The sequence below is a fragment of the Anopheles coustani genome, chromosome 2, assembly GCF_943734705.1.
Source record: "Anopheles coustani chromosome 2, idAnoCousDA_361_x.2, whole genome shotgun sequence".
Lineage (NCBI taxonomy): Eukaryota > Metazoa > Arthropoda > Insecta > Diptera > Culicidae > Anopheles > Anopheles coustani.
In genome coordinates this window covers 35047959-35075425 of record NC_071289.1, presented here as the reverse complement: position 1 = coordinate 35075425, position 27467 = coordinate 35047959, and the positions used below count along the sequence as shown (strand labels likewise).

Genomic DNA, 27467 nt, shown 5'->3' with positions numbered 1-27467 from the left:
AACGGTATTTTCTATTAAAGCAAAGATAAGGGTTGGACATTGGTTGCAATAAAAGTCAAACAATAATATTCCTAATTTGTGCACTAACTTCCAAATTCCTAACGTCTAAAGTTATGCAAACAAAACAACGGCCAACACAGTGCGAAAACGGCCGATGTTGATGAAGCGATACGCCACAATCGAAACTCACATCGAAGGTCAGAAGTTGGCCATTTGCTCGGCTCATAATAAATATAGCCATCATTACGACTTCGATCAAAATCTACGCCAAGAAGGCATACGCACGAGAAGACAAACTCTCTACAGGACAATCGGACGGACAGACAGACCGCGAGATCTGCGGGCCTTCCGGGTTGGCGCAAGAAGAGCAAAACATTCGGAGAGGAAAAAAAAACAAAACAACCAAATCCCAAACATCGGTCCCTGGAGTGGCGGGTCATTGTCGTCCCCTTTTGGCCCGACCGGCGGGAGAACGCACCCCGCCCAACGGCCGGCCAAAGTGAAAATGGAGCACAATTTATTATTATTGCTGGGAATAATCGTAAAAATAAATCACAATTTATCACTCGCGGCGCATGTATTTTGAATAGTTGCCACATGCGGCGAATAAACGAAACGAACGAACGTTCCGGGTTTTCGGTCCGAGATTTTAGTACCGCTCGTGTGCGTGCGTGTGTGTTTGGGTGTCCGCACCGCAGTAATGAAAGATAGGACAACAAAGTGTCACACCAGAAAAGGGACAATTTCAAGCCGTCGACATTGAGACCCGCTCGCCGAGCGTTGTTGAGCAGCTTTTGGGTGGATTTGTTTTTGGGGAAGACGACCAAAGCGCTCCGAAAGCCGACGGAACGGAGTAAATTTGTAAGCTCATTTATTTAGTGCTAGTAAAACAAATAAACGAAGGCCGAACGGACCCGGTATGGCCCGAGACGCTTGTCCCATATGGTCGGCGAAACGATAGCGGTGGATAATCTCCAGTTCCGGTTGGATGCTCATTAAGAGAGAACTGTGCTTTGTGGAAATCCCGGAACTCGCCGCCCACCCTTGGGAGCGTTGTCATCCGGTCTATGGAAGAACTTTTTCTATCACACAAAAATCCCAACTTAATGCAACACATGCTATGCTGCCCAGGAACCGACGTGGATGGAGCGGTCGAAGGCTTTGTGTGACACACCGAAACACACGGTCAGTCGTAATGGATTTGTATTTTCGCTGAGTCAATTAAATGTATGAGCTTCACGCAGCCCTCATCGGAGAAGGGTGAGAAAAAGTTACAACCCAGCGTTTGTCCACTGGGCATGTTAGGGGCGTGCGTTGATGCCGGGAACCACCTACATTCAGCGGTTGGCACACGTATCCCAAAAAGGGCCAGATGATTCCGAAAGCGCGAGCCAGATACCTTAAACGATGATTTAATGTTTCCAAAGTAATACTAACCCTTTTGAATATAATATCAACTTTCTAAATAGTAAATTAAAATAAGAAGAGAAAAAAGGCTATAATTTTAAAAATTTTATCTTTAAAACTATTTAAACATTTTCATACTTATTTTCGTTGGATTATGATCAACTTATAAATTTTGGTTTATTTTACTGTGAATTTCTTTTTTAAATTGTACTTGAAATAAATCCTGTCTACAAATTGTTTTAAAATAGCATAGTTTTAATTGCGTACTCTCTGAGTAACTACAATAACTCTGCTTCGATATGTTTTCAATATTGCGAGCCTTATTTTGGCTCCTAATCGATATGGGAATTGTATTCCTTGAATGTTGTTTTTTTGGATGCAAAGTAAACGAGTTATTGCTGTCGGATTTTGAACCCGACTTAAGATGGTAGGAAATTTAAGAACGATCAGTAATACAAATACGATAGAAAAAATCTAACAAACTGTATAAGAGAAAGTCACTTGGTATAGAATAACTCGTTCAACATTGTTGCTCTTCGTTTGGAGAAAAAACCAAACCTGATATCGTGAACAAATTTGGTAAGAATGGAGAAGAAAAACTAAAATGTTATAACGGGCCGGATAAAATCAGTTGGACTTTGCCGACCCCTGACCTACATTATAGCTCACAAATTATACACGGATCGGCTGCGATTGGGAATTATTCATCATTTGTCGACCAAAGCGCCACCAAGGATGAATTATTTAATGTCACACTCCTTTTCGTCATAAATCGTATTCGACGAGCTGGACGATTTGTTATCGGCGTTTCCGTGTTTTTTATTCAACGCGACGAATGCCGCATTCTGTTTCATGAGTGAACTTATAGCTGGTCGGTTTTGGGGGAGGAAGGAATTGATTTTATCAATTCAACATTGCGTGACATTTGGGAAAACAATTTCATACGTCGGTAATATTGATAAATGGAATGCCGGAACCCAATTGATTCGGTTAAAATTATTTAAAAGCTTAATCGTAAAGAATATGTTAGGCTTCAGCTCGACTGTTTCCACTTGAAAACATTCCAATGTTAAATAGCATTCTTAGAAAATTCTTCGAAATAGTTTAAAAAACAATCGGTTTATGTAAAGAACCATTCTGTAACGATAAATTATTTGCATGTCACATCATAAACATGGCACTAAACAACTTGTTTTTGTTTCTCTAACATTTTTAACGGCCATTTTTCCTGTCCCATTTCATTACGCACCACTGCTGCTGGCATGCTTTTCTTGCGTTTCCATTGCACCATGCACAGTAAACATTTCCCGGTGGCAACAATTTTCGGCTCAGCTTTTAGTTTTCCTCTGCTGCAGAGCTGTTATTTCTCCACCGTTCCAAAAGTTCCACCGAAAGTTCCAGTTGTGTGTCTGGTGACGTTGATTTATGGTGTAAACTAGTGAAAATGAACTGCCGGTTGCATGCAGAGCAGCACGTACCGTAACCGTGAACGCGCCAAAGGTGCTGCCCGGTCAAGGCTAGCAGTGAAAGGACGTACGCCGTATAAAAAGGGGACACAAAAAAACATCGAAAGAAGCTTCACCAAACCGGAACCAGTTGCACGACGAAACCAACCAACACTTTCTGTGATTCTAGCCACGGTCAGCGAAACCATCTTTTTCCGAGTGCTCCGGTTTCGGGGAAGCGAAATGAGAAAAGAACCAGCAAACATTCCCTCCCCCGGTCCTCCAGCATTTCCCGACCTTTCCCGGTGAAGGGGAAAATGATTTTCTTTTGTATGTATGTTGGTTTTTTTTAGCGGAAACACTCATCTCATGTCCACCACGAGGCGAGGTGAATGAAAAATCGTGAAGATCAAAAACTTCACTGCCCGACGGGGGAAGATTTTTCCGAACCATTTCCTCCCGTCATTTCCCGTCGCTCTTGAGAATGAAAACAAAAAAAACGACCACGGGCCTCAGCACCGGTTGAGACAAAAGACAGCTAGCAAACGGAAAAGTTTCCCATCGTACGTTCGATTGACCGAACTATGACGGGCTTTTCCCGCTTGGCCGAGGAGGTGGGTGGTACTGGTTTTCTCGCCCGAAATATCAAAGGAACCTGACTATCCGTAGATTCATGCAAGTTGTCCTTTTGTCGGACAAGATAACGTCTTCCGATGGGGCGCACGGTGGTCAAACCGAACAGAAAAGACATTCGTCTTTGGCGTGTTATCTTCTTTCAGCCGCCTCCCTGTTTGATGTTTCTAAAACGATCTCATGAAAGGAGCAATTGAAACAATACTCGTTTAGATAAGACCACACAAACTATCTCAAACAAACCCTCCGGAATGGCGAATGCGAGGCAACACCGAGGCCAAGAAATTCATACAACACAGTTTAAATTCCCTTTGGCTCAGCATGGCATTGCATTCATGGTTTGCTGGTGGACATATCTGTCTTCCAACGTAATCACACCAGGTGTCCGGTAGTTGCTGATTGAATGCCATTAATTTATCAAAAGTCTTAGGACAATTAAAACCACTGAAACAATACCCAATTGGTGGAGCACCGATAGAGGAAGCCCATTATTTACTTTCCCAAGTGTACACGGGGCAAATTTAATTGTTTGCTACTCGAGAAGAAAATAAAGGGCGGCAAAATTGGAAGAGCAAAGTTTTCCTCCCAAGACGCAACTTTCCGAGGAAATAATGAAAAGCTCGTTGTCGATAGTTGAGGCTAACGTAAGCTAACTTTTCAGCTACTTTCGAAAACCCTTGCATCGTGCATCGTTTGGGATGAAACTACCGACAAGCAAAACGATAGGATGGCACAACTTCCTGAAGGCAAAGTGCACCGCTACCAGATGCATCTGATGGGAAGCCATGTTTCACCAACCGAACTTCACCAAACCCACCGTTTTGCCACACGACCCGTGGGTGCACAACGCGGCCAAAGTTTTGTTTTCCGGAAGCAAAACCTCCCGTCATTGGTGCCTTCAGTGTCAGGGTTCACCCGTTCGTGTGGTACTGTTTTGCGATGCTTTTATTTTACGCTACAATATTGAACTTTTGAATCACCAACTAATGCCACCAAGGCGCGCGATCGATGGCTCAGAACGGAGTGAAATCAACCACCCTTACGGTTGTGATGTGATTCAACCCGGTTCGGATAAAGGGAAGCAATATGCAAAAAAAAGACAGCAAAAACACTCTTAGCGTCGGATAAACCCGGAACTGGAATGGAAACGGAAGCTGCATACATATATGCCCGTAGTTTGAAGCATCTAACCCCCCATCGGGCTAGAAAGCTGTCCGTACCGGCCGGAAGGTAAACCAATCCCTCAAAAAAACAAAACCAGGAAAAACATAAAATGGAACACAACATATGTATCTCTATCAACGGGCGAAATCGCATCTCGTGCGTGCTGTACGTGATGTATATCGTGTGTACCGGGAAGGCTGAAATGCTTGCGGAAACAAAACAAAAACAAACAACCCGCTGCCGGTTGTTCGAACGTTGAATTGTTGAGCAAACATAAAGTAAAATCCGTTATAACAACAGCGACATCCGAGCGAGAAGCTGAGAACCGTGGGGGAGGAAAGACCATAAAACCGGCCCCGGAATTGATTTCATCCCGTGACGCGCGAACGCTCCAACCACGTACGGATGGACGCATAAAAGTTGTGCATCGTAAATATGAAATTTTAGCTTGTGCAAAAAAAACAATATTGTCCACCGAAAGAAGGAAAGTAAAAATGCACCCAAGCAAGCGATTGAAAGGTTGGTTTGAGTAAAAAAAAAAGACGAGCTATGTTGAGCCGTTTGCTTGAGGCGCAAAAACCGGGACGCATTTGTTGGCCTGCGAGCAAATATTCATCTTCGTTGTCAAGCGACTCACCCGGCGCGTTCGACGTTCGCGAATCAAATACAACCGTGCCACTGATAACACGTGCGGAATTCTTCTTCCCAGCGCTTGCGGCAGCATGCCCCGCGGAAAGCGAGCGTAGCTAGCCCCTCCTCCCTCCGGCTTTTCCGCTCCCTTTACCAACACACCTCAACAACGCCGGGCCGGGCGAACCATAATTCATTCGAATGCTCCCCCTTTGTGGCTTGACAGGTGCCACCGGTGTGATATGAGGGAGCGCCATTGTGCTGCGCAAAACCCCATTCGGGCGTTTCATTTTATGGTCCATCAAAATAATGTTCCGCTCCCGGTTGGGGGGGAAAGGTGGGGCTGATTCGATTCGGTAGTTAGGTTAGGTAAGTAATTAACCACTCGGTTCATTGTCTTTGTATTACGTCGGGGGAAGGAGGGAGGGGTCTGGGAATAGCGAGGATGTTTGGGTTTTGGGCGGTAATAACGTGGTTTTGTAGAACAGATAGATGACAGCGTTGGTGAGCGGAGTTGCTACTGGCGACGGGTTGAACGATGAGTTCTTGGGCGCCTGATGGCGATAGTATCACCAAATAAAGGGTAGACCGCGGAAAGTGTGAAACTAAATTTCCTCCCAAGAATCAATCAGGTGTTTGGTTCGGGGAGCCTCTGGGTCCTTTTAATTTTATAAAGTACTTCAAAGCAATTTGAACATTTGATGTTCTTCCCCGTTACTAACGCAGTTGATCCTGAAAAATATGAAAACAAGTGTTGTGCCTCATGATCGTGAGATTCATTGGATGGTTCGCGTAAGATTCATTCATATTGATTCATGAATCTTTTGAAATGAAAATGATTCAAATATTAAAATATCAATTACTTTTTCGAAATCCTAATGAATTATCATGAATTTTGCATGATTTTTTCACGAATCTTTATGATTCTTTAATTGTCGCGGATGAAGCGACCAAGAAAAAAGGATGTCTCTTTTCCTATTTCTTTGGCTCTAATTTTATGTTTTCTAAACATTAATGAATCTGTGATCTGATTATTACCAAGAAGAAAAAAAATCATTCAATCCCTTCTTTACATTTAAAGAACAAGCAGCGTTTGCAAACAATTTTTGGATGCAACTATTATTTGGACGTCAAAGGCAAGGCACAGAGCCTCAACACTATGAGAGTAGAATTTTTGACTACACACAAATAGAAGAAATACACTAATAGACTAATGAGCCCAATTATATGAAGTTCAAATAGTAAGTATCAAACAATACGATCAGGCCGCTCTTATTGAAATGTTTAGAAAAATACAACTTCGTTTAAATCCTGATGGTTGAGTTTTTTGTTTAGCCAATAAACCCCTGAGCATAGCTTTACGCAAGCTCATGCGTTTGCGTTTTTTTTCCCATGGGAGAGATAGGGGCTGTCACTGGTGTGTTATATTCTAAAAATAAAGTATTATTGGCGGCAGAAAACTGTGTTTGACATGAAAAACGAATGCAAATGCGTAAAGCTGTGATCAGGGGTTAAACTAAACAAACTAGTGATGTGCGTACTGAGTAAGAATGAGTGATTGAGTTAAATCTTACTATTGAATGATTGATTTAAATCCTAACGGATAGTTTTGTTACTCCTTATCCATTTGAATATTTACTAGTATTTAGAATCTCAAAGGAATGAACGAGTGAGTAAAAAAGTTGCTAGTCGTCATAGAGATTATAATCTCAGTTTTGGGATTCGAATTAAGAACGGGGACCCGAGTCCCCGGAATTCTAATCCCAAGAGAGGATGAGTAAATAAAAGTATTCTTACAGAGTCGTAAATTACCACCATAATCCTATACCTTACACCTGTATCTTACACACAACTTCCTTTCTTCCTATCCCCATTTGATATGCCCTCTGTGTTTACTTGTAACTCTACTTGGGATTTGAATCTCTATGACGACTAGCAACTCTTCCACTCACTCATTCTCTCTTTTCAGGTTCTATTCCCTGTTCAGGATTTTAATTTCTGCAACGACTAATAACTCATTTTACACGTTATAAATCACAAAAGAGTGACTTCACTCTTCATCACTAAAGATTCGAATCATCACGATGGTTGTTCATTCTGATTCAAATCTCTAAAAAGTGTTGTTATTCTCATCACTAAAATATCAAATCATCAAACAATTCTTAGTTTTGATGTTTTTTGAACAGATGAACAGTTTTTTTAAATTAAGATTCCAGATGAGAAAAATTAAGGCTTTTGTTGAAGGATCTACAACGTGGATTCTTACCTTGTTTTCCAATAGTGACAAAATACGCAAAAAAAATTTATCGAAAACTTTTTAAAATTTTCAGCCAGTTCGTAATTTTCTCCAGTTCTTGGAAATGGACCGTCTAACATACGAACCGACAATATTGAACTCCAACGGACCACCACCCGGAGGGAGACCGTTACCGGCGACGGGAGACGGTGATAAAACTTTCCACAATCAACCACACAACCACATGCCCGGGGTAACCGCCAAGCGCCACCGTGTGCGATGCGCAGTTCCGATTGTTAATTAAATCGAATTGAATTAGTTCGCGTATGCAAATGAAGCGCCATCCCCCGACCCCCGCCCCCTAAACCTTCCATGCGCTCCCAATTTGAGCCAGCGCTTCTGATGGATGGCGACGATGCAGGTACGTGTGTGAGGTAAAGCTCTATGCACTTTACACAAACCGGCGGCCGGCAAACGAACGATCGTTCAAAAACCGTGGCTATCAACAGTCTGCCACTTCCCGTTGCGCTTTAAACGCACTTCCCCGCCGCCCTCGCGGTTCCGTGCCGTCCCGACCGAGGTAATTCAACCAAGCCGACAGACCACGTACCCGAGGAAACCGAGCGAGAGGATGGGGGTGGACCCGGCGGAAAACATGTGTAAGATTAGATAACTTCCCTTTTTTTATATTTCCCTGAACCAATTGCACGCTCAATCAATTGCCCCTCGGGCCCAAACCGAGAGAGCACCCCGACCGGTGGTGATGCAATAAAAGTATTAGGGTTGATAACGAGCGTGATTGTGTCCATCCCTTGCGCCAGCGGGGTTGTTTTGTTCAAGTTTGCGTGGAAAATGAAAATGGCAAACAAATGGAACAACGCGTAAGGAACACCGGAAAGCAAAACGTGTGTCGTGCAAGTGGTGAACACTTTGATAGGAGGGGCAGTGGTCTCTGGGAGGAGATAGGTGTTCCCTTCGGCGCAACTGGCGAAGAAGAATGCTAACGAGTAGACTTAATGACGACCGATTGCCGTGCGATAAGAGGCGACGCCGCCGTACCTCGATTCTCTGACCTCATCGTGAAGCCGGCGAGTAAACCGGCACGATCGAGTGCACGAAAAACGTGCCTAATTGCTAGGAACCGGGTGACGCCATCACCAAGGGTCGCCCTTCCCACCCCCCCACCACCATCGCTTCCTCATTAGCGATGACGTTTTAACTGGGAATTCAATTTCCGCTTTAAAACAAGATAAAACCGCTGTCACTGTCGCTTCACCCTCTTCACCGGTGCGACTCTCGTTGATGACGACAGACATTTCAGTTTTGTGTGCACGGTGGAGCGATGGGGAAAGGTGTTCGTTTGACAACGCGCACGAACCTCACACCACCCTCTTCCTGAGACGATCGAACGGGGCCCCATCAACCCGAAACGACTGGCAAGATTGACGTTTGACAGTTTTGGATAATTTGTTATGTTCATTAATGAGTTGAGGGGTTATCTGCCACCGTTTCCGAAGGTTATCACCGGAAGCAGCGTCTCGATCTCAAAATATAATGAACGCCTCGAGGTGGGTTGACATTTTGAGGGAGAAAAAGCTTTTCATTACTGCCGGGAGCCTTACTTTTAAGGGCAAATGTCAAGGAGATAAGTACTAAAGATAAATGTGATGTTGATAAGAACGATTAATGGTTTTATGATCAAGTAAAAATACATAACACACTAACGACGAGAATCAATACTGGGGTATGCAAATCTTCGATGATGAGAAGAACTAAAAGACTTGAACTTGAATTTGAAATAAATCGGCATCGTCGTTCAATCACATCAAGTACGAGCAAAAAACCAACAACCCACAAGAGCACAAAGCTGGCCCCAGTAAAACTGAGAATTGAACACAATTTATTACTTTATATCTGTTTACAGCGCTCATTACAATGATACGATTAAAATACAAAACACGTGCATTCACACTCCCCCCACCCCACCGTGTCTCCTTGTGGCACGAGAGCACGCTGGAACACGGTGTAAACGCTATCGAATGATCAATAGCATATGTTTTTCCCACTTGAGATGCACGGTGTGATAAAATGGCGGCGCGATGCGCGGACTCGATGTTGAATAGTTTCAATCAAAACACACACACACACACATATACCAAGCGTGTTTACCAATGGAGATAAGATAATTTTGTGCTTACATGGATAGCATTTACATGATTGCCCTCATTGCTACTGGTTTAGCTTTATATGAATTAATTATAGGCGCAGTGTAACGATTGCCCAAAAGTGGCTTACAGTATGCAATGGCAATGTACAGTATGTCCCGTACAAAAAAAAGGAAATCGTTACCTTAGATTCAAATAATTTTGTTCATAGAAAATGATTTTAAAAAAATATATAATATTAGTTAGGAAATCGTTTTTTAAACCGTCATTGATTACATTACTAAGTAGGTCTACCATTTTTCTCGATCACCTTCTCCAAACGGGAACGGAATCGAAAGCATACCTTCTCAATGTATGAGTCAGTTTTCGAGATCCATGCCTTGGCAGATGAAGCTGCCAGGGCTCCAACAATCGGGCTAGAACGCTCACAGGCCTTAACCTGAACATGTGCCCTTATTGTTTAGTCCAAAGGGTGCAAGTCCGGGCTGGTGGGAGGCCAAGGGTAATTGCCCAAAAATATCATATTTTTATTCAGCCTCGCTTGAACTGTTTTTGAAGTATGTCACGGTGCTCCATCCTATTGGAAAATTACGTATTTTTGTGCCCCAAGGTTGGGTTTCATCCATGGCAGAACGTGGTCCTTCAAAATGTTCATATTAACCTCGGTATAAAATTTTAATCCAGCTTAGATAAATGCTGGAGGCATTTTCAAGCCATTTTGAGCAACCCAAAATCTATCTCCTCCGGTCGAATGTTTGGTTGTAAATTTGATTTTCAGGTTCTCTGGAACATCCTCAATCTTCTTCCGCGACATAAACCTGTCTGTACGTGTGTTAGATACGGGATCGACGATGAAAATTTTTTCATCAGAGAATACGATGACGGTATTCTTTTGTTTTAATGTTGACACCAAACGTATTGAGAACTCCAGCCGTAGTTGTTTGATTCGGTATGTTCCAAGGTGCCGCTTTAATCTGACTCTGGATGAACATTTCAAGTCATGTTTGATCAACCCATGCTTTTTTTTGAAATATCGACTTCCTTAGCCAGTTTCCAGATCGATCTGCTACGATTTTGCTTCACTCTCATTGATCTGAGGACCTTCGGCGTGCGAGTAGACCGTGGAAGGCCACCTCCTGGCTTTCGGGAACTTGGTCCATCAAGAAGTGATCGCTAGATACGATAAACGGTAGCCAGGTAGCATCCAGCAATCGGTAGAATTTGTTTTACGTGCTTTTGGGCGAGCAGTAAGCTAGTCACAATCTTATTTGCAAACATTTTTCTCAACTTTATTACTCCAGAACCACTGTTTTGATGACATCGTCTCAGTGTTTACTACCAGATTTTTACACACACACCACGGTAAAAATAACGTTTGAAGCTACCCAAAAACAAGCACTGAAAACTTTAGCATTTTTTTATGGGACATACTGTAATTGTCAAAGTAAAGCATTCCAAAATACCTCGAATACGAATAATGGTATTTATGACTTTAACCTTGGCTCTACTATTACGCATTAAGGCAATGCCATGATGAAACGCTCCGTTCGTCCGCTTGTTAGCACCTCCAACTTACCTATCTTGCCCAGCAACCTGCGGGCCACTTGTAGCAGATTTTGGCACTGATCCCGAACTCGCTTCTCCTCGTACAGCTCGAACGCCGTCACCAAGTGCCCCAGCACGTATCTAAAAAAAAAGGAGACAAGAGAAACTGTATTTGGATTGCGTCGTTTGAAAGCAGACGTTACCAGACGGTCAAGCATTGCCCCCGGCACACCTACCGGAAGGTGTCGTCGATGTAGAACTGATACCGCGATCGGGACGAGCCGTCACCGGCGATGCAGACGAACAGCGCTATCTGCTGCTGGTGTGCCAATGGCGTACCGTTGTGCGGCTGCTGGACGGACGCGTAGTTCAGCTCGTTCAGCGACGTCGTCGAGGAGGCGGACGTGGTCGAGGTCTGCGATTGCAGCTTGCTGACCTTCGGGCCGAGAATGTCGTAGATCAGTGTGTTGTGCTTGTTGCCGACGACCTGCAACGGTGGTGAGCCACAGAGAGAACCCGTTAGTGACGAGGTGTTAAGGAGGTGTGACGGCGTCCGGTGCGTCATGTGCGGATTTCGAAACGTTAGCCGGTAGCCGGCTTACGCACCACTGACGTCAAATGTAACGCGCCCGGCCGGACACGACGGAAAACATCTGCTCGGAAGGGTGTTAATTTCGGTGGAACTATTCGCACTTCCCGCCCGTGGGGAGAGAAAAGTGCGACAAATCGGCGTATCACGCAAGGCACATGACGAACGGTTGGTCTAATTTTGCAGCGAATTAAATCCCCTACGTTGGCGCTAATACCAAGGCGCGGTTTCTCGAAAGTTTTCTCCCGCTTTCAAGAGCGGCGAAAGTACAAAATTAATTACAGACCGTACCGTTTACGTTCTTCGGTGGAGTGTTTACCTATTACCATTTCTTCCAGATGTTTCAGCCGTCGCTAACGGGACGAGAAGCAATTAAGGAACGATCTATGGTACAATTTACAGCAAGAAATTAACAGTAAAACGACCAGCGATACTTAAATGTTCCATTAACAAGTCGATGAATTTTTATTGTAGCCATTTTTGTGGAGCAAGCTTTTCCTTCAACATCTTCGTGGTTTCTTCGACTTTTACAAAAATTCCAGCTGAGACTCAGAGTGTCGATGAAAAATTAAATTAAATGATTTTAAATAAAATAGAAAGCACCCGCTGAGGGAAACCCCAAACGTCGAAATCGCAATTAAACGTTCTCCAACGAACTCGAGCCTTCTAAACGAGAAGTACGATACTTGGGAGCACACTAACAGGCGCTAGTACAGATTAACACGATTGGAAGAGGTATATTCCGTTCGCCAATGTAAGTTCAAAAGTACGTAAACGCATCTAAACGAGGAAGTTGACAGTGGCCAAGAGCACTTAATCAAATGAAGCTCATTACATTTTCACTGAGCAGTTTTTTGCTTTTTTACCCGAACATTTCTCGTCTGTTCGGCGGCTCGTCTGTCTTGAAGAGGAACCAGGCTACGAATGTTGCCACTTGGGAGCGACATAAGACGGCAACCAGTCGGCATCATGGCGCACTTTTAATTGACTTGAAAGGCTATTAAGAGTTATGCTTTACGCTTCACTTCCATCCGGAACGAAGCTAGTGGGAGCTAGATAAATATAGATTTCCAACCGGGCACATTCCTTTAAAGTATTTTATGGGAGCAACAAGAAGGCTCTCACTAGAAGCGAAGCCAAGGGTCTGCAATCGATATTTTAGAAATGTTGAACCAATTTCGTTTGTTTCTCTTAAAGCTGCGCAACGGACATTAGGACAAGGGTGAATAATTGTCCGATCCCGTAAGTACCCAAACCTTTAAAGTGTTCTCCACCAAATCTCAACACGCCCAGCGGGGGATAACGGATAAGATAAGATAAGAAGTTAGGAAATTTTGTACCGACCGCAATGCAGAGCAGGCACTCCCCTGGCCCTCACGGAAGCACCGTACGTTTCCAAAGCTTACTAACCGAAAGCAAACGCGACTCGACCTTCCCGATCCCGCAGTGCGTCGACATCTATACAGTCTTTCCTTCTTCGTACCAGAATTACATCAGAAATCCGATCCGAAGGGAAGAGCGCGCTCGCGACGAAATCGATGCGTGATTAACGCCACGTGGAAAATGTCTCCGATCGGAACATGACGTTGTTTAGAGTTAGCGTCGTTGGTAACTGCTGGTAAAGGTAGCGAGACGGTTTTAATTATCACTACCGCGAGGTGTTTAGTACAGTGACTCACGTACGCGACCCAAATGCATTTCGCATGACGAAATACTCTCCCCCTGTGTTCGTTTCAACGGGAAAAAATCTTCTCTAAAATAAATAAACCCCCAAAGCGCCCGCCCGTCACTGAGCTAATTGTGTACGCAATTGTGAAATCCGAGCTTTCTGGCTTGGGGGGTAGGTGACGACGACTCCAAACATGACATCTCGTACGTTTGCCGAGTGAGTCACAGACGTATTTCGTCATCGTTGTGACAATGTCGTTTTGGTGACGCATTTCAAGGATAATCTTAAAATAAAATCATTCCCGAGAAATTTAGCACGAATTTAGCCTCGGGAAGGACGGCATGCCTGGCTCGGGCACTGCGTGGTTAAGATCCTCCGGTGGGAGGCTAAGCTTGCACGTAATTCGTCTTAATACATCAATAAAAATGGAGCGCTTGAAGATGATGACATAAATCACGGTTTTTCTTGCCACAATTTCCCGTCCCCAGCGGAGGGCGTGCAACGCCATGCCGGTACCATCTGCAGTTTATTTGGTATTAAGCGGAAATGGTACTACTGCCGTGGCCCTTTCGCCCTCCACACACACTCAGAAACTTGTCACATTTGGGAGGATTCTTCCGGGTGGCAACAAACCTTTCCGCTGCTAGCAGCATCCAGGGTAGGTGGAATGAGGGGACGGGAGGGGGGAAAGACTTGCAAATTGTTATCATATTTCACGCCACAGCAACATCACAACGAACGCCACCAAGCCGCCGTCTACGGAAACCCAAGGGAAAAAGCATCGCGCTCCACACAAAAAACAGTCCGCCAAAGAAATGCGTCACGCTGAAGATAACAAGAAGCGGCCTGGAAGAGACCGAAGCCGAGCCGGGGGATGGGTAAAGCTATGTGCTAGATAAAACGGTGCGATTAACCGAGTCGCTGGGTGCATTGTGTAAGAACAATCTCCGGCGTGAAGCCAGGATGTGAAGCCGATGCTCCTCGGCGAAGAGGGAGGAAACAGAAAGAGTGGCTACGGATGGTACTTAAGAGCTAGCCCCCGAAGCCAGCGTGTCGGTCGTACACCGTTCCCGGGGCAGTAGTGTACCTCGGCGTGATGGTGAACACCTTGGCGAAGGAAAAGGCCAGAGCGACCATCTTGATATCCATTTACCTGCGGGAGTTTAGCTCGTTCAGGTGGCGAAAGATGCAATAAGTGGGGGATGCCCGCCGGAGACATCTCGAACCGGGCTGGAAGATGATGGTTCCCGCATCAAAAGTGCACTTGTTGCTACCGCCTGGCTCGTGGAACAAGCTCGACAGCATGTCGAAGGAAAAGACAACGCGCTTTCGTCGTACGGAACGTATCCGCATCCGAGGTCGGGCGCGCTGGCAACATCTGGCAAAAGGAAGACCGTTCGCTGCGGTTGAGGATGCACCGGATGGCATTGCGTGTAATTGTTGAAATAATCAAATTTAGAAACACAAACCCTTGGGAAGGAATGCGCTTCGAGCGTAATTGTTAGTTTAAGATTGATCAAATAAATAAAGTCCACCGCCAGCTCCACAGCATGCCCGGCCGAATTCGTACGGAATTCATTTGAATCTTTCAGCTGCAGCGTCGTGTTTAGAGCTTTCGCACTGGGTTTTCCACTGGAGTCAGTAACATTTGCATGGCGTACGTTGCACATTATTTATAGCTTCCAGCCCATTAAATTGAGATGCTGCGATTTATTCGACGACTAACCGGATCCCTCCCTCCCCCACGTAACTCTCCCTTGCCCTAAGTCGAGACATAATTTATGCGAATACCACGGGTGAAGCGTCGTCGTAGTGTGGGGGTGGAAGTGGCCCACGTCTTTTATTGCCCCGGATGTTCGGGAAAACGGGAGCGGAAAACAGAAATTAAAAGCTTCAACCACCAACCGGCACGAGGAGGCAAGAGGTGAAAACAAAAGGGCACAAGAAAAAACAAAGAACCACACGCACAAACATGCCAAAGTTCGCAACCGTGGAAAGGTAGGAAAGCAAGTCGGTGTTTGGTTAGCGTAGTGGTATTTTTCGCTTAGGCCACTTTTTCGCTCAAAAAGAAGGAAGTATCTCCAAACTTTTTCCCTGGTTATTAATTATTCCGCCAGCTTCACACTGCCGGTTGCCACCCGTTGTTGCCGGCAGTCCGTTTGCGTAATACTGTTCCCCTTCAAAGCTTAGGGGATGAGAGATGAAAAGTATTTAACAAACAAAAACTCCGAAAAAAGTCCATCGTCTAGATGTTGGTACTTCAATGGGATGAAATGGAACTTAAAAGTAAAAAACAAAAATACATTGCATAATCCGTGTGGATAAAAAAAAAAATGCTAATGGAAAGAGGATTTACTCGCGAACGGAAGGGCACATAAATTATTGGATGGATATAATATTTCCCACCGAGGGTAGTTTTCGCTGCCACCAGTCAGTGTAATAAAGCTTTAACATTTTCTGAGAAAACAGGAATGATGGAGAGAAAGTAAAGGAGCAATAAAAGCATATAACTAGTGTTGGGTCGTGTGCTACTGTGCTACCCAAAACACGTTGAAAACAAATTGTGGTAGCACAATAAAGTGCCATGCAGTCATGAAAATAAAGTGTATAACTCCTTTTGACTGGTGGAAGTTGGAGAAAAATAATTTTCCCCTCTTATACCAAATAGCAATTATACGAACTCCTTGTATATCGGCATTCGTCAAGCATAATTTAGAGTGAATTTTCATACACTGATTGTGAATTACGACTATGTTTTGTAAGGACCATAGAAACAAATTTATAAGTGATTCACATAAACATTATGCACATAATTTTGAATAACTATCAACAACTGAAGTTATACAATACAAGTAAAAGTGAAATAAAATCACTTAAAATCTAATGTTGATACTGAACAAATGTTGTATGACAGTTTACAGTGCTACCACAAAAGTACACCATAATAAACCAGAGTGGTGTAATTCCGATTCCGATTCACGATTCCAAACGACACTTTGCTTCTTTTTTGAGAATCATGAATCTTTTAATGAGGGATTCATAATTCCCAAAGATTCAATAATGTTAAGAACAGAGAAGTAACGCAAAAAAAAACTGGGAAAAGAGGAATCTTTTTTATTGCCGCTTGATCCACACTAATGAAACAATCATGAAGATTCGTGAAAGATTCATGTAAAATTCATTAGGGTTTCGAAAGATACATCAACGTATTAAGTTTCCAATCTCAGAAGATTCATGAATCCATCTGAATGAATCTTAGGAAAATGATTCATATGAATTAATCTCTCTTGAAGAGTTATAAGGCACAACACTACAATAAACTTGTGTACGTAGTAGCATAGCACAGAACCTTAAAAAAAAGTTACTTGACCCAACACTACATAAGATAACGTTCTATTGAGAGATTCCTCGTACGATAGGAAAACATACAAAACAATGCTTATTAAGGTAAAAGAACATAAACAAGACCCAAGACCTACGAAACCAAATCTATAGATCATTAATTTACAATTTATGGTAAGTGGAAATCCCTTACCTAAGGCGCCCGCAAACTGAACCGAAACCCCATTCCGGGCTGGTAAAGCTCGGTGACCATTGAAGCAGCAAAGCCAAAACGACGAACCAAGCGCTCGAGAACCGCTCCTTCCTTCAGGCCGCCCGAGGCGAGTGCAGTGAGGTGGAAGAAATATCGAAAAATTCCCTCCTCTCTATACCGGAATCTCATTTCATGGCGGTTTGCGTTAATGTGGGATCCAATTTGCGATTAAATTCCAGCTAAACTCAGCCCTAGCACGGCGCGTGGCAGGTGGGCTGTGTGCCTGTGCTCGTGGAGAGGGAAAACGGATGCCTCCACTAGTCTGGTGTCGTTGTGTTTGTGCTATTGGGTGCGCTGTTGAACGCACCGGCTCCGGTGGTGGGAAAGGATTCGTCGTCGTTGCATGTCGTTGCCGGTCGTTGAGTGAGCTTCCACCTCGTTCTCCCTACGCGAGCGCACCCAAAAGCGCTTCGGCCACGTGCCCCAATCCTTGCTACACACGAGGGAGTGTGGAACCGCATGGCGTGTGCGCTAGCATCGCTACCTACTCAACTATCTCACGGAATCCTCCGGGGAGTGGGCCGTCTATGAGATTGGCGCGAACAGGACACACGCGGACCATCTGGCTAATAGTTTCCCGGTGAGTTACCGGTGGGCGCCTTTGTGGAACCTGCTTCGGACGCAACCGCAGCAACTGCTCAGACAGTTGGCAGTGGCATAGCAATAAATATTATATTTCACACACAATTTACACAGCGCAACGCAACGCGGGATGAAACTAAATACCGGACTCGAGTGTGTGTGTGTTGGGCGGACACGGCTTTACTTAAAGGGTGTCACCGGGGCGCGCATGCAAGAGCTTTTCTGTTGATTGGATTCGAACGTGTTCCCTGCCATTACCACGTATTAAAAGCACACAAGCGCATCGTGCACCTTTCGACACGTTGGAGGATGTTTTGATATGAAGACACTTATTCTAAATAACTCATCACTCATATCTGCAAACGTTACTATTTTATTTTGTTTAAGGTCACCGTCGGTTGTCGTCTCAAGACATTGTTTATCACCCCTTTGACGCCGTCTGAAATAAAGAATATCACATCTACAGTTCACCGAAAACGGTCAATGAACCAAAAATAGATCGATCCGATTCCGCGTGTCATCGAATCGGTTAATCGTTCGAAAGGCACTTGCAAAGTGCAGTACGAGCGAAGAAAAAAGTGGCACACAATCCCGTCACCAAACGATGGCATCTTTGCGATTTTATCGTTCTACCGTACCTACCGGGTCCTCCTCCTTCACCAACCAGGAGGACCAACGCCAGTCTTTACCCCTTTTTGACATCAGCGAATCCCCAACCGACGTTCGTTTGTTTTTCTGTCGGTGGTGCTCGTTAAACCCGACGAGATGTACCGGTTGGAGTTTCCTTTTTTTTACATATTTTCATATATCAAAATATGCGAAAATTGATGATACGCATTAACGGGGGCACTTTTGGCGCACGCTCGAAATTGCACTTCGGTCGGTTTTTTATGGCAAACGAGACTCGCGTGCCACCCCGAACGCCACATCACGATCACATTTTCACCACCAGCCAAACCGGTTACTCCGGTGTCGCCGAGCGGTTATTGATAACACCTCCCGTAACGTCGAGTCGAACGCCAATGGGAGGCATATGATCGAGCGCCACCATGGTGGGGCCAAATTGATTCCATAAACCACCAGGCGCCTCCACCGGCACGAACGGGCGAGGAATATGAACCAATCCACAGTCTCTCCTCTCTCTTTCTCTCGTTCGCTCTTTCTGCTCGAAGAAGTCCACGGGGGGATTGAAATGAAACCACTCTACACTCTAGCGCATTCGGGTTTCCCACCCCATTCAACCCCAGTCTGGGACGAGATAATATTCGTTTTACTCCCCTCCGCTTGGCCACCCTTCTTCGGTCGACCACTTTTCCCACCCGAATCGTCGCACACGCCACGAGTTACGCCAGAAGAATTGCTACAATTTACAGCAAAGGAAAGGCGATGTAGTCTGTGGACGTTTCCCTTTTTCTTCGATTGGAACGCTGCCAAACGATGCTGTCCTTGAAAAACCGGTGACGGCGGGTTTCAACTTCAACTTTCGTCCCTGACATTGAGCTTCTTCGCCGGCATGGTGATGCCGGGTTCAGTCAGTGACGCAGCAGCTACTGGACAATATTTCACGATCATCCCGCATCTTTAAGCGGTCGACCGCGGTGTCGCTTTGCGGCATTTGTCCGAATGCATTAAATTTTACAGGGAAATCTGTCAACGCAAACGGGCGAACGGAATGAATGATTTATTTTGAAAACCAATTCAGAAAGGGGTAGAAAAGGGCGAGTGCTAACAAATTGATGTTATGCATTGAAAAACAGCATATTTTACATTGGTAAAAGCCAATATAAAATATTTTTTACATTTTACATCTATTTAATTTTAATAATAAAAACATATGTATGTACTTTAAATACCAGTTACTTACCATTTCGATCACCTCGGAAAAGTCCTTATTCAGATCATCTATAACGAACGGGTATCCATTATGGTGCGAGCCGCTGCGAAAATGTGTCGAATTAATCTGCGGAGAAAAAAAAAGGAAAACAGTTAAATATTGGCAATTTTCATGTAATCCATAATTACATCCCTTCCATAGCGTACTATTATCCCGTTTGTTAATTAAAATGGTTAAAACCATGTATCATAGTATCGTCCTGGTAGAGCTCCTTTCTATGCTATAATCAACGAACCAATCACATGCTCGGACGATGAAGCGGAACCACCCGGATGGATCTTCTAAAGTACACACGGAACCCGTTTCCGGAAGCTCATTTTGTCCGGTATCATGTCACCATCGCACGCATGAAATGCATGATGACGGTGAGGATCTCCTGTGAGGTCCAGTAGTTCAAGCGCACACTCCAACCCCCCTCGGGAACGGCCCCCGTTGTGGTCGGGATGAAATGGATTATTTTCTGCGTGATTTAGTCGCCGGCCGACGGTTTGCAGTTGATGGATGACGGTCGACCGGTACGACCCGGCAGAGCACCATCACAACGGACGGACTATAAGGTTCAAGCAGTGGGCAGATCACATTCTTTCTTCCCAGCTTTTGCATGACGGACGCTTCCATTGGGTCCTCCCATTTATTCGTCATGACAAACACAACACGAACGATATTGTCAAGATACATTTTTATGATCCCCCGGACAACTTAGTTGGAAAACACATGTCCATGGGTTGTTCAAAGGCTTTTCACAAGAAATTTTGCTTCTGTAGGAGTTGTTGGGATGTTGTTTGTTGTTGTGCAACGTGGGTGTCAGTAAGAAGATAAGCGCATTTGAGTTCAAAGAAGCTGTAAACGCTTTCATAATTCTATTTTTCTAGGATAAGAATCGAATTATCAGTCATACGAAGTTTTTATTCCGAAGTGTCAAACGATACGTTGACAAATTTCATAGAAAATCAATTCACTCAATTCTAAATTCATTGCATACTGTCGGTAATGAGTAACTGATAATAATAAAAAATTAACAACTTAATTGAAAAAAGCGAAATAAAGTGTACTTTCAACGTTCCTCGGAAATATTTCAAACGCCATAAAATATATGCAGAATTACAAAGTAACATTGATCCGATCAGGGACTTCAAAGAACTCCATTCCATTACGTTCACTAACCAGATGATTTCAATTTAACACTGCCGGAGTTTCTTTATGATTTTAGCATAATGAAAATTCCTGTAACAAACGACTACAAAGCGTTTCATAGCGCGTGACCACTTCGGTAATTAAATAAAGTGCGTTTAGCAACCGGCTCAATAAAACTCAACAATGGTTTTCCGCAAGACAAGCAACGATCCAAGAGTTAAACCAACCAATCACTCATCATAGCATAAGACAACAGCTCGAAAGGGGAAGCAGCGCCTCACCAACGGCTTTCAAAACGGTCGTTGCCCGGCGCATCACTCAAAAACCCTTGTATCCATTTTTGGCCGCCCGGCCCATCGTTCTTATCGGTCTAATGACAAAGCTCAGCCCGGAACGCGTTAATCCTCTAGGGTCTTTCAAACGCAGCGCCACGAAATGACGGACCGAAGGAGGACCAGTTTTATGTTTGCTAATGGAAAATAATTCGCATAAATTGGAAACTTTTTCGCCAGGGATTAGGGCTTATTCAAACTGGCTGGTTCTTTTTTTTTTGCTACTCTATCTCTTTCTTCCTCCGCCATGGAGGGACTGGCTTTTGGGACCGTCTCCGTCTTGTGGGTTCGCGCCGAAGCCCCTTGTCGACCTTCATCACTCCGGTCGACAAACAACGCGCGCGCGAGATAATGAGGAAAAATAGATGCCCTCCAACGTTCCGGGACGCTCCGAGGAGCCCGCCGAAATTCCGTATCGGGAGGCAAATATCCTTCCGAAGCCCGAAGCCCGAAGAAGGTTGACCACAGATGATGAGACGTAATGACGGTTTTATAAAATGTTTTTCTTTTCGGCCGGTTTTCGGCTCGTCGCTCGTTAGTCGAACGTTACCACCAAGCGCCCCCCCAGGGGGCGGGTACGGGGAGACGTTAACGCGAGTTTCGAAAAAGATTTTACGCACGCCTGAGATTGAAAATAAAAATCTCATCGCAAATTTTCCGCCAACCGCCAAAACGACTCCACACGCTTTTAAAATGCAAGACACAGACGCTTCTCGCTTCATATAAATCGACCAACACACAACATTTGCAAACACACACACACATAAACAGGACTACTAGCATCTGCGATCGATCGAAGGACGAAGGAACTGGAACATTACTGATCCAAAGTGGCACACGCTCTGCATGCTCAATACATTTTTGGGAAGATTACTGCGGTGTGGTTTTGCTGTCGGCAAGCGAATGCAGTCCACGTTGTTCGAGGCTGTGTGTGTGTATGCGACTTCTAGTTCATCGGAGGAAAAATACCCCATCTTTGGCATGGAAGCTTCAGCTCATATTACAGCAATCGTGACTCCGGCGCGCAAGCATGCGGCAAAATTATCCGATCCAATCTGGCATTCATCGACGTGAGCATCGGTTGGGAATCATCTGCGACCGGGCGCTTCTCCGTACGGTTTCCGTTTCATTTTCCATGTGCTTGTATGAGGCGAGTCGGGGAAAAAATGAATACTCCCATTCGCTCTGCTTCGTTATTAAGCCCGACTCATCTCGTGACGCTTGTGCGTGAGCTCGTAACATCGTGACGCACCCCTTGCCATACCAAGTAGTAGACCGATCGACCGACGTCGGTGGAGTCCGGATTTAATTTTTGCCACGTAGGCCGAACAGGAATGGCGAAATAGTACCGTACACCCTGCTGACATCTTCATCTGGCCTTTGCCGGCGTTTTGCTCGGCCCAAAAACTGAGTCGAAATGTGTGGTTCATACGCAAAAGGCAGGGTTGATTTATGGGTCCCAAATCACTGGCTGCCACTTTTCGGTTCGACAACCGGCACCGGGCCTATAAATCAAAGCAAGTCAAATGGAGAGCAGACGTCCGGAGTGGTGCGGTGAAAGTAGGCGGTGAGATCAAAATCATCTTCAAACAGAGCATGAAACTTTTTATCATAGAAAATCGTAGATTGGAATTGTTTCAATGTTCCAAACCATTATGCTATCGTTTTGTCTTTCGGAAAAAACCCACCCTACTTATGGAATGGGTATTAAAATTCTTTCGCATGATTATACCGCTCAATTACACTCCTGTTTAGCATTGTCCTGCTTAACCACTTGCGGATCCTTAGCTCAAGGTAAAAAGTTTACCATCTTCTCCTTTTTCCCCCTTGAACGGTTGGGAAACTATTTTAGAAAGCAAACCCCTCGGGCACAAACGAACAAGAGAACCAGCAACAACCAACCGGTTGAAGCTTCCAGAGAAAGGAAAAAGCATCCTTGGAACACAAACCGGAAGGATGGTAGGAAAAAAAAGGGGGGGACAAAGAAAGAACTCACAGTCTGTGTTTCTGGAGGCTCACACACTCGGGAAATGGGTGTGAGAAAATCACAAGTACCACACTGAAAGCATACTATGGCACGTTGTTCATCAGGCCAGTTATTCACGCCGTGGGGTGGTTGAATGGCGCAAAAGGACCGCACCCTGCCCCTGCCTTCGTCTGAAACACTTCGCCGTGCAGCAAGCTTTTGAAATGCGAACCCGAATGGAAATTAGAGTTGAAAATAGAGCCCGACAGTGCGCCCTGGCAGGGTACCAAAATTGCGCCCCTGTTTAGCCAGACACGTCCGGTCGGTATCGGTTCGTTCGCAATCTAGTCTTAACGTCTCCCGGCGGCGAAAGGTTTGCGAGGATCCCGGAACCGGAAGTGCGACGGTGAAGAAATGTTTTTGACAACGTTTATGAGAAAAATGCCGAACGATAGGGGAATACTACGCTCCCCTTCAAAGTATGGAGAACTGCGGAGAACTGTGATGTTGGTGAGGGGGATCATAAATTTTCCTAAACTTTCCCGTGCACCTTTGCGTCAGAGAGCAGGCGATGAAAGTTGCTCTGATATCTAACCGGTGAGCAGTTGGGAGACGATCATGAATAATCGTTTGACTTTCGACCGGATGGAAGATTATCCTCCTAGGTGGTGGTAGCTTTATGGAAGCCACAAAACCACCTGCTTGCATAAATACCGAAATGTCACTGAAATGCTGCAGATTAAAGTCAACGTTGGTATGAAGCGAAATGGTACTATTCAAACGGAGTAAGCGAACACCAGCGCATTGGATTATTTTTCAGCGAGAAAAACCTTCGCTCGCAAAACTAATGAAAAGCAAAATCCAGCAATATCAGATACAACTCTCAATTAGATCATGCATTCGCAAAACACAGTTTCCAACCGTCGACAACGTCAGCCAGTATCTATTACACAATACACAACGGCATGGGTTAGGACCGGTTGGGAGAATGATGATTGCAAACTGTAATAAAAAATAACCCCCCTCTGACCACAACAAAACCCACCGGTTGCATGCTACGCCCATATGTAACAGTAATTTCCAGGGGGCATTTGCTCGCTCTGGGAAAAAAGGCACGCCTTCAAACAGCAAACTAGCGCCACACGCGAAGCTGACCACTATTCAAGCGAGAGTGCCGTCATAAGTTATTTTTTTATTCCAGAGAATGATATAAATAACAGTCGAAATTTTCACAGAAAGCCAAACCAGTTTTGCAAGCATTGGAAAAATATGTTCTCTTTTAATATACAGTTTCACTACAAAGCGTAGCTCAAAACACGTATACAGCTTCTTCAGGAAATAGCCATGCCTACGACACCGAACGAGACATGGAAAATCGTTATGATTATGGCACAACTTGCCCTTACACGGGCCATACACAGTGCTTTCTTCGATTACGTTGCACTTTTCGTCAACGATAGTGCACATGGCATTTGCCACTACGGGGTTCCACCTCCACCCAACGATGGGTTCGGCACGTGACAGAACAAATCGATGGGTGTTGACGGCAGCATCTCCGGTTTACTATTTATTACATTATACCCAGCGATCGGAAAAAACGATGAGAAAATAGGGAAAATTGTCGTATCATTGACGATGGGGACGCTGGGATGGTTTGGATGTTTTGAAGAAGATTAATTAATGGCCGGTATTTCAAGTGGCTTTTTTAAGGGAAAAAGTTGTTGCTGAAAACAAAATCGAAGCTACATTTCATTCGGTTTCATCTTCATCGTGATGGAAATATACAAGTCTATCGTTTGAAGTAGGAATTAATTTTGACTGTTCAAAGTTTCCACGTTTTGTTTTACATCTAAATTTCGACTTCGGTTATTTTCAGTACATACCAAAAATTTGTTATTCTGAAAACATTTTTTTTAAATTTTAATATATTGTGTTAAAAAAAAACACTGTTATACTTGATGAAAACCATTGATCCACCAAGTAAAGCACCACCATAACCACAAGCGTGTTTAACTCGACCACCAATGATGCTAGGCAGAGTTTACTGTTGGAGCTGTCGTTCATATTTCATTTTTAGCATTCCATCAGCCGGTATGTATATAAATACTTCTAGCTACTTCCGAACCGGACAGAGGAGAACAAAAAAGAAGAAGACAAAATGGAAAACATCCCCATTCACATCCCAGCACTTGGAAAACGCTCACACAATGTGGGCGGATGAATGACGGAAGAACTAGGGGTATCTGCGTGAAGAAAAAAAGTGACTGACAGATTTTGAAATATTATCGCATTATACGGTATCTGTTCCTTTCTGCCTCGGAGAGAGAGTGGGAGAGAGTTTGACGGCTCAAATCACATCAAATCTAGCGTTTATCTCCCCTTAATATCTCCCTCTAAGCTCTGAGTTTTGGATGGGAAAGGGTGAAACGTGTCTGGAATCAGCGGTGAAATGGATACAAGCCAAGGGTAAGCAGTGACTGATCCTCAGTATCCCAGAAAAGGAGGTTGTACCTTGCCGGTCGTGTAGGGGCAGGAGCTAACAAAATGTTCTACAATGATCTGGAATAGTTGTAACGAAGAATATACGGCCGATTTTGAATATTTTTATTAAAGCTGCTGTCAAACCCAACGAATATCCACTGTTTGTGCAAAAACAACCTACGAACAGATTCCGCCGTAAATCTAATCGATCGGCCACCCTGTGCCGGAGCAAAAGGGACAGCTTTTCCTGTAACATTCGCCTGCCGTGGTTGTTATGTATCACGTTTGATCAGGGCACAACACGACACTACAAGAGAACAGAAAAATAAATTGAACCAAGGCACGACAACTAACGAGCTGATTGCTCTCAATCAAATGATGTTATCCATCACCGGGAAATACTCATTTTTCTTCAACACGACACCACCACCGGAATGGGCTAGTGGAAGAAAAACGTAGCGCAAAAAAAAAACCAAGGGCTAGGAAAATTTCCAACGCATAACTGGTTGATCAAAACGACTCCGACGCTGCCATCAGAGTTCTCGATGGTAACGGTTATGAAATGATTCATCGATAGGCATCTCTTCGCATCCCATCAAAGCAGGTACCCTTTTTCATTTCAGGCTTTTCCCAGGAAACGACCCAAGATGATAATAAAAACGCAAAGCGCACTCTCTGCGGAACGTGCCGAAGCGGTCGGCCAGGCACTTGGGTTTGCTCTTAAATTCTTTCGAAATAAATGTATAAAGGGTGCCCCCGGTTCGTGGCATGCAAACCGGCCTGGGAAGCGGTCGAGCCGGGCGAGAAGATGAAGATCCCACTTGTGAGGCACACAAAAACGGTTTGAAGGATCGTTCGGCTTGAAGTGTAACGTCTTGAGATAATAGACATTGATGTATCAACTCTTGATGCGTTCGTGCTTCTCTGGCCCGGTTGGCTTTACACCCGACGGGGTGCTTTAATTAATAATGGGCGCACTTAGGACAATCGCTTAAAGCGGGGGAAGAGCGAAACTGTGTTGCTAAAAACTGGAAACCCATTTCGCAAAAAAAAAAAATGCAATAAGAAATTAATTTTGAACCCTAATGAAGACGCTTATCTAATTAGTTCCAATGTTGTAGGTTTCCTTTTTGGAAAAAAATAATTTCATTTTACATACATTTTTTCATACCTTCCAATTGCTTGCTGGACACAAAAACACGAGGCGTACTCACTTAAACGTACCAACAATTTCCAACCGGCTTCGCCCGTAATTGTATCACGAGTCCGAGCCGAAAGCGGAAAATTGCAACAACAAGATGAGGTGGGAAGGGAAGAAAGAAAAATACGAAAACTTCTTGTAGCGCAAGAAAGTGTACCTCATTATGCTCGGTACGTTGGTGTACCGAAAATATCCTTAGCTTCGTGCAATTAAATTTGCATCACATTGAACATTGGCTATCCGGGGTGGTTTGCCTTCTTGCGGGAGGTACACCCAGTACCCCCGTGGCACGTAAAACACGGATCTAATGGTGCCCTACGAAGAATCCACGCTCAAGAGGAGCCAAAAATCGGTGAGGGAGGAAGGAAAAAGAACCGGATGAATTATGGTAAGATAAGAAAAACAGGTAAACCTCTACCATAATTTCAGCGCGACTCGTTAGAGCACCACGGTTGGGCCGAAATAAACCGAAGAAAAAGCGATGCAGATGAAGTCTCACCGTGGTTAGGGGCGGAAGGAGAAAAAAAGGAAAGAAAAGAGTCAGCCCCACTAATGACGGAAGTACACCCCGGGTGGGACCGTAACACACAGTAAAATAAAAATATTCCCCATCAAATTATCTTAGACTGATGACCGTCGAGCGAACCCCCGATCGTGGTCGGGCCGTTAGCGTATTACAACCGGATGATGATTATTCGTTTTGATAAGAGCTTTGGAAGTATGACCAAAAAAACAAAAATGTAGCAAAAACGTACTACCCTGTATTTGGGGGGTTACCATTAGACAAAGGATTGCATAG

General features: G+C 44.5%; 1 protein-coding gene across 1 annotated transcript in view; it reads right to left on the bottom strand.

Annotated features, from left to right (window-relative positions):
- The window catches only part of LOC131262910 (cGMP-dependent 3',5'-cyclic phosphodiesterase-like), a 49349-nt gene that overhangs the window by 15019 nt on the left and 6863 nt on the right, over positions 1-27467 (bottom strand). Inside the window, exons 3-5 of the mRNA XM_058265008.1 lie at positions 19525-19620; positions 11462-11712; positions 11257-11366 (exon numbers count right to left, since the gene is read on the bottom strand). Of these exons, the coding sequence (XP_058120991.1) occupies positions 11257-11366; positions 11462-11712; positions 19525-19620 (457 nt within the window). The remainder of the gene's footprint in view (positions 1-11256; positions 11367-11461; positions 11713-19524; positions 19621-27467) is intronic.